The sequence below is a fragment of the Spinacia oleracea genome, chromosome 4 (genome assembly GCF_020520425.1).
Source record: "Spinacia oleracea cultivar Varoflay chromosome 4, BTI_SOV_V1, whole genome shotgun sequence".
In the NCBI taxonomy this organism is placed as follows: Eukaryota; Viridiplantae; Streptophyta; class Magnoliopsida; order Caryophyllales; family Amaranthaceae; genus Spinacia; species Spinacia oleracea.
In genome coordinates, this window is record NC_079490.1 from 172,153,779 (window position 1) to 172,162,349 (window position 8,571).

The window sequence follows — 8,571 nt, forward strand, 5'->3', positions numbered from 1 at the left end:
AATACTCCGGAAACGATGATATTGCCGGAAACGGAAATATGGATCGTATCGGAAATATAAATATTATCCAAGTCGTAGATGTTGCCGGAAACGGAAACATGGTACGTATCGGAAAATATTATCGGAAATGGAAATATTGCCGGAATCGGAAATATTGCCGGAAACGGAAATATTGTCAGAATCGGAAATATTATCGGAATCGGAAAATAGTTCCGGAAACGGAAATATTAAATATTTGTTCGAAACGGAAATTAATTCCGGAATCGGAAATATTAAATATTGTTCGTATCGGAAATGAATTCCGGAACCGGGAATTTAATCGGAAGCGTATCGTACGAATAAGCATCGGACGAGGCCTGCCGGACGAAGGCCCAGCACGAAGCCAGGCCATCGCCCAGCAAGCCAGCGCGCCACAAACGCACCAGCCAAGGCTGCGCCAGGCCCACCGCAAGGCAGGCCCAGCGCGCACCAAGGCTGCGGCAGCGTGTGGGCTTGCGGCAGTGGGCTGCGCGCGCGCGCATGGCGCCCCTCGTGGGCTGCTGTGCGTGCGTGTGTGTTTGTGTGTTACTCGAATCCAAAAGCTACCGGGATTTGTCATATGATTAAATCTAATCCTAAAAGATTTAGTTTATTTAATTAGAGTCCTAGTAGGATTATAATTAAATAAATTAGTATCCTAATAGGATTCCAAATCCTTTTCCATAACTCTATAAATAAGTGTCTAGGTTCACTTATTTAGATCGAGCATTCAAGTATTCAAAGTGAGTTTTTGAGAGAAAAATTCAGTCACACATTTGCCTATAAAGTGCCGAAAATAATAGTACCTTAAGGGCGATTCTAGTTGGTCAATCTTAAGGCGGATCCGGACGTGCTGTGGACTATCTACGGAGGGACGACACTTGGAGTCCTAAAGACTTGTTCTTGTTCGGTTCGGGCGCAGCTAGGGAAGGCACGCAACAAAGAGTATGCATCTAAACTATGCTAATTGATTATGTGTAAATAATATGCTTTCCTGGCTTTATGGTTTTTCCGCATGATTTATGAATTGTCATATGTATCATAACCTAACAAAAAAAACAATGGGCATCCCAGTTAGAGAAAATGATTCATCCTCATTATACAAGATTGAAGGAACCAGTTCCCATTGCTCAGCCTAAAGGTCGTCCGTCGACTAAAAATTCCACAAAAAGAGATCTATGCAGTTGGGAGTTTACTGAACAGGAATGCGCTAAATATGCTCGGACCGCATACAATAGGCGTGGAAAGACTCCTCAACAACAAGTGCATACCTCGATTCGTGGTCGCGGACGTCCTCCTTCACATGTTCCTTCTCGTGGACGTGGTAATATTTCTGTTCGTGGTCAGGCACGTTCTAATTCTTCAAAGGTTTCTTCTTGTGGACGTGGTAACCCCTCTGTTAATGGTCGTGGACAATCTCCTTCACCTGATACACGATCTAAGAATAATAAAGGTATTTCTCCGAATATTGCTCCATGGGTTAATGATCTCCCATTTTATATTGTGCCTCACATCAACTATATCCACGATGTTATCGGAGATGGAAATTGTGGGTATAGAGTTATTGCTCGGTGGAGATATGGGGATGAACATAGATGGCCTACGATTCGGCAGGAATTAACTACAGAACTTGAAAACAATTTTGCCTTTTACAGCAATGTCTTACATGACGGTCTGGGTACTTTAACCTCTATTAAACATTATGCTGGACCTGCGCCTAAAGTTCATTGGATGAGTTTATTCGAAACGGGTACTATCATCGCTACTAAGTACAATGTTGTGGTTGTTTGTTTCTCGATATCTCAATCATTGACTTTCCTTCCTTTATTTGCGGAAAAAGGGAAAAGCTCTCCTAATCAGATCTTTACACTTGGTTTTATACAACGCATGGGACACTTTATCATGGTATATGTACGTTATTAATTCAATATTTTTTTAATTTTTAATTTACTTTTATCTAAATGGTTTATGTATCGAACAGATTGAGATGAAAGAAGATTTTCCACTACCACCAATTTGTCCATATTGGCGCCGTTTTCATCAATCTAGTGTCGATGGATGGAACATTCCTCTAAAACCCAGAATTGAACAATGGCAGCGTTTACATCAACATCGTCCAAGTGCTACACAAAATAGGAGGGGTGATTCAATTAATATTAACTAGAACAGTGTTTATTGTTTTTATAGGATTATTAAGTTTTTAAAGTTAGTATTTTGAGTAATTTGTTTATGTTGCAATTTATTTTTTACATTAAAGTTGCACTTTTGAGTAAGTTGTCTTCAGTAGAAAAGGAATAAATAATGTAAACGGAAGACAAAGAACATGAATATACACACTTAGTTTTCTTCTTTGTGAACTTTCTGGAAGTTATTTATTTCATAGTCACTACAATACCTAATGAGTCTAGAAAATGTAAAAGTATACAATCATCAGGAGTATCTAGATATTTTCTTAACTAAAAGACACAAGAAATACAGAAGAAATAACTGGCTGAGATACACGATACGAGATACACGATCAAAGGCAGTATTAGAAGCATTTGTGAGGCTGTACAATGAGGGTCTTATTTATAGGTATGTTTGACTTCGATGATACACTTGGCATCTATGGTGCATTATTGACTCCTCATTTTGACTGATAGGTAGTGGTGGTTGTTTGTTAAGAGTAGCTAGAGGATGATAGCTGGGTAATTTGAGTGGATATTAGTTAGTTTAGTTTGTTCATTTCCTACATCTTGCATTCTGTGATAGGTTCTTAAACAAAATAGTTGTCTATAAATGTTATTGCATTCTCAAAAAATCTAGATATCACAAAGGATCCCTGTTATGCTCAAATAACAGTAGACACAAAAAAATCATATACCCTTTAACCCAAAACAGAAAAATAAGGGTACCAACTACCACATGAACTATAACTAAACCATCTATTCTCTATATTACTATGGGCTTTAAAAAATGCTAGAAACACACTCTGTTAACACTATAAACAACTATATCAATCAAAAAAATAAATTTACTTTCGACGACATTGTGCTTGTGCATGTTGCGGTTCTATAATCTGAGCATTCTCAAAGTCTCTTAACACGTTGATGGCACGGTCAAAATAGTGATATTGTTGCTCCAAGGTCAACCGTGAACGTGTCTCGGGATACACCGGACGTAGATAATGAGCAATCAAGTGGAGTAACTAATAAAAAAATACCAATTGTCAGATTACAAAAGATTATGTAATTAAAATTTAAAGTAAAGCAATATTAAAATTACGTACCGCTTCAGCGTTCAATTGATGTCTAGTCTGATAACCATTAGGTGCATGATCTGGATTTTGCACTTTGGGATGTGTACGTTGCAAAAACCACTGCCTATAATCTGCAGAAAAATCCCATGGATTTTGTACAAAATCACCTATCCTTTTTTGACTCAAACAATGGGAAGTTGGGTCATTCCAAAAGCACATAATAGCTTCGGGATATTCAACAGGGTAAGAATGTGCAGGTTTATATTCATTGCTTGGAAAAATAGGTGTCATAGGTGGAGTTTGCACAAATCCAAACTGTCGTAGTACACGATCCGGCATGTACGGTTCTATTATACAACAATGACGAATGCAACCATGATATAAAGTTAATGGGTAGTTTTCAACTACATCCAAACCATATGGCATCCATATAACCTGTATAATAGTTTTGGAATATTTCAATGTTTAAATTAAAAAATAATAATCTAAGCCATTTAGTTTGATTGTCGTAAAAGTGGATATAGATATACCTCTTTAGCTTTCATGCTGTCTAATCTCCATCGATGTCCTTGTAACGTTGTAAGCAGCTTTGCCGTGTATGTCTGAACGTCCCATTTCATAGCCCGTGGGTGTTCACCCGGCCTGAAATTTGAGTTTACTCTAGGCCGGAACATGGGAAAAATACTCATAAATCCAAGCCTATATACAAATTTCAAACACATGTCAACATCTCATATGTTCAATTAAAAAATAAAAAAGGAAGAAAAATAAGAATAACATCACCTCTAGAAGTGTGGATGGGCCAGCTAATTGTTTACAACCAGCTCTCGATGCCTTTCCAAGTTCACGATATAGAAAAGCAAGTGTTGATGATGCCCAAGAGTAGGTATTAACATTAACAAGGTCGCTTACCAAAGGAAATAGTGATGTAAAAACTCGATCTGTTGTTTTATCAATGAATAATGTAGATGCGAGCAATGACACCAGATACCCTTTAGCAATAGCATCCACACTAAATTTATTATTATCTTTTAACAAACTCTCTCTTATTTCTGGCAATTTAATACCACCACGGGAGTGGTCACTTATGACCTGGTCTTCTTCAATGTCTAGTAAATTAGAGATGGCTTTAAAAAGAGATCCACGTTGCCCTTTTTGTAATAGTGGGTGGTTGACGGCAATGCCATCTATGGGAAGACCCATTATTAACGATACATCATGGAGTGTTATGGTCATTTCTCCAAATGGTAAATGAAAACTATTAGTTTCTGGATGCCATCTCTCAACAAAAGCAGAAATTAAAGGTGAATTATGATGAGGAAACACACAATTACGTAAATGACTTAATCCAGTGCTTTTCACCAATAAACACCAAGCGTTTGTTGCATCAAACTCAAAAAGATCAAGAGCTTGTGTTCGTGATTGTATTACCAAACATCCACTCATTCTATACAAAAAAAAGGAATAAGAATCTTACAAACAAATTAAAGAGATGGTTGCACTTACAAAAAAGACTTACATTGTTCTCCCAAATATCGCACGCGACATGGCCACAATAACCACGAAGCAACTCAGTCGATAATGGACCACCAGGTGCTGCAGCAGTCAATTGCCAATCAAAGGTACGAGGTCTTTTCTTCCACGCACTTTTCTTACTCGGTTGTTCAATATCATTATTTCCATCGAGTTCCTCATCTTGTAAGTCAGTAGTGCTTTGAGTATTGTTACCCAATTGACCATTGTTTCCAAGTTCTACGTTATTGTCGGGTTCTGTTCTCACAACTTGGTTATTGTTGTTCTGAGTTTCCCGACCTTGAGATGACCTCCTAGCAACGCGCTTTGACCTAGCAGAGATAGTAATAGCCCTATTATGCAATCGACTTTTACTCCCGTTTGCCATCTGCATAATGGTTTCATGATTAGGCTATGGACAATAATTATGTCTCCAAAATCTTTTCATGTTAAACTTGCAGTTTTCTGTTAGTATTCTACTGTATAAGAGGTTTGTTACACTTTTGTGATATTCTTTTGGCTGTGATACAAGATTTGGTGTTGGATCCCAGAATAAGTGCTGATTCTATTCTGCTGTTATTGCTGGTCTTCTACCAGGTCCAGGTTTTGAATTTGATCTCTGTTCTTCTTGGACATATTGGTCAAGTGATTCCTTATGTGGACAAGTTGGTCAAGTTTTTCCAGAAGGTATTACTTAAATCTTTATCCGTTTTTCTTTTCTAGTGAGTCAATATAAAAAGAATGATGGATTTGAGTCATGTCTCCAAGAAATGTGGGGTTGTTATCTCTTTGATGACAGCCGTTGTTCTATCAAGATTTCTATTTCTTTTTCAATGGGAGTGTTTAGTCTACAACAGCAATCACCTAGTATCGATTTTGTCATGAAGGGGTCTGGGGAAATCAATTCTTATGAGACTAATCCCTTACATACCAAAAGTCTAAACCTAGTGAAAGACTCACATAATGTTTCAATTTGGGTATGCTACTGTTTAGCTTATTGGGTTCTGGTTTATACTAATGTTGCAAAATTACAATATAGCTAATGCCATGAAATATTTTAATACATAAAACCAACAATAATATAAGACATGGAGTTTTTCTTTAGGCCCTAATCTGTTCGATTTATTTCAGACAGTAAGTTTAGATCAATTTCAGACAGCAGTGTGGCCGTGTGGGTGCAAGGGGTACAGATGTGCCACCGGTCTTTGCGTGATAACTCTTTTCAAGATTAGTAGTAATAATAAAACTAAATAGCTGAAGCCAATTCTAGAGAATGAAAAGTTCTCAAAAACTGCTAATCGAACAAGCAGCATGTACTGATAATTAGCATGAACACCAATCTCATCTAATATCCCTATGAACTAGAACATGGGGAACGGAAGCCAGGAATGAACATGAATTCGAAGAAAATTAAAGTTTTCTAATAAAGGAACTGAACCCATAAATAATTAGTAGAGTTACTATGAACCAATCTGGTTTCCGAATTCAGTATACCACTCCCCATAATGTATACTTCCTGTGTAGAAATGTGGAACACTTGAAGTGTTACTGAGGTAAGAAGTTACCTAAATCAGTGTTTGTTTTTCGCTCCCAAAATCATCTTCTCCCTATCCTCTAAGACTGTCTGTATACAAATGAGTCAATGACAAACAAAGGGAAAGATTGGCTAGAAGTATAACTTGGTACATATATCATTCCAATATGTCTGAAATGTAAACGGGCTAGCAGACATGAAACACTCCCTGCAGGAATACCTGATGCTTGTTTATTGATCTACAATGTTCTCAATACCAATATAATACTAGCAAATTAAACCTAAAACTTCCATATGCAGGGGTCAAACAACCATTTAAGACACTTAAGTGACAAGACATGACTTTTCAATTTTGTATGCATTGCAAACAATCCCAACCCATAAGCATAACTGATCAATTTTGTATGCATTGAAAGTTATGCATAACTGATCTTCATTCTTCTGCAGCCCTTACCAACTGATCTATTGTCTAACCCATCTAAAACGTTTCTCTCTTATGCAGCAAAACATTCTCACAGGTCGCAGTTATGGTGTTATTCAATATCCTAGGAGAGGGTGACTTGCAGGCTTCACTGATGTTACTTAAGAGGAGCCACCAACTCCTCTAGGCTTCTTACTTCTTCTGAAGAGACAGAATTGTCAGCCGGAATCCAGGTATGTCAAACCTTTTTATTCTAAATGTGATGTGGTCTACATTTTCTGTTAGAGAGAAAATGGAGAGGGAGTTGTCAGTGCAATTAAGACGAACTTAAAAACTACTTCACCTACACCCCAGCTTGTTTTTTTGGCCCCTTCGCAGCTTTGGCCCTTAGGCGTCCTGTCAAAAGATATTCAGAGCCAGCCCTATGTCTAAACTCTAAAGTCCGTATCAGTCAGGGACATTGTGACTTGTGTATGCAGTATACAACTAAAATCTAGCTTGGACCACTAACTTCCATGTTCTCAGCTTGTTCTCAACTTAACATAGTCATCACACTGGTTTATCTAGTTTTGGGTATCAATGAATTTCTTGCTCCAACTAATAAACCAGAACTGCAGATACAAACAGGTGAATATATCGTATAGATGCTCCTGTTGTTTGTTTGTCTAATTCGGATGAAGCATATGAAGTTACCCAGCCTATTTCGGATAGGTCATATGAAATAGTATTATCTACTTTAGACATAACACGTGAAATTAGATTAGATGTACTATTTCGTCCCAACTACACAAAATATACTACTCTATTACAACCCAACCACACAAAAGTTGTAATCTATTCCATCCCAACAACATGAAACAAATCCATCTTTTATGGCCCAAATACATGAAGCAATATAATACAAGAAACAATGAAAAAAAATCAAGAAAATACCGGAATATCTGAAATCAATTTGTAATCTATCAAAAAAAATTATTTTTTTTAGGAGTTCACACAAATTTTTCAAACAATTCGTGAACACCATTGGACCTAATTCCCAATTCGAATTACTAATTCAACCAATTCTTTGAAACCTAATTCCCAATTCGAATTCCTAATTAAACCAATTCTATGAAACCTAATTCCTTATTTGAATTCCTAATTCAAATTCCCAATTTCATAATTCAATTCATTAATTCAAACTCTGAAATCTATTATGCTAATTAATGACCCTGAAAACCTAATTCAATTTTTTATCATTAAAATGCAAAACAACACACACCTTGTAGTTATACGAGATTGATTGGTGTTTGAAGACAAACCTTGTAGCCGATATTTAGGTTGAGATTGGTGTTGAAGACGTTTCTTCAATTATGGTTCTTCAATCCCCGTTCTCGTTTTTCAATTTTCACGAACTGAGGAACCCAAAATATGGAGAGTTGAGTGTTTCAATTTCAGAGAGAGATTCCAGTAGCGGGAGAGAGCGAAAAATAGATTAAAGGGTATTTTTGGTTTTTTACGGGGGTGCACTAAAGTAAATAAAGGTTGCGAATAGCAACCGTGCTTTTATTCTACGAAAACAAACTTCGTATATATATCTCCCTTCCCGGCTACAAATTAGACACACGATATTATACCAAAAACACAAACCCTAAACCCTATTAGAGATCTGAGCAGTTCTTGAGCAGTTCCACCTTCTGAGTTCGGGTGCACGAATTTAGAGGAGGATTGTGTTAACCTTGGGGGGCGTTCGTCACTTGAGAGCCTGTACCGGTAGTGACGAAATTCGCTTCTAAGTCAGTGGCCTTCATACCACGGCACAATCATTGTAATCCGGAGATTATTAATCAAGTAAAGTTATTAAATTTC

The 8,571-nt window shown here is 37.2% G+C and overlaps 1 protein-coding gene across 4 annotated transcripts; it reads right to left on the reverse strand.

Annotated features, from left to right (window-relative positions):
• Nucleotides 1–2,824: 2,824 nt before the first annotated feature.
• On the reverse strand, nucleotides 2,825–8,181 carry LOC110786628 (serine/threonine-protein phosphatase 7 long form homolog). 4 transcript variants are annotated; one of them, XM_021991182.2, is made up of 6 exons: nucleotides 8,025–8,174; nucleotides 6,334–6,392; nucleotides 4,776–5,156; nucleotides 3,787–3,955; nucleotides 3,287–3,691; nucleotides 2,825–3,205 (listed from the first exon to the last, which is right to left on the reverse strand). In XM_021991182.2, the coding sequence occupies exons 3-6, from the start codon at nucleotides 4,802–4,804 to the stop codon at nucleotides 3,032–3,034; spliced, it is 777 nt and encodes a 258-aa protein (XP_021846874.1). In that variant the 5' UTR covers nucleotides 4,805–5,156; nucleotides 6,334–6,392; nucleotides 8,025–8,174; the 3' UTR covers nucleotides 2,825–3,031. The 4 variants fall into 4 exon arrangements, with proteins under 4 accessions (XP_021846874.1, XP_021846872.1, XP_021846877.1 ...); XM_021991180.2 differs by lacking the exon at nucleotides 6,334–6,392 and having other exon boundaries at nucleotides 8,025–8,181; XM_021991185.2 differs by lacking the exon at nucleotides 6,334–6,392 and having other exon boundaries at nucleotides 4,040–5,156; nucleotides 8,025–8,180.
• Nucleotides 8,182–8,571: the final 390 nt, after the last annotated feature.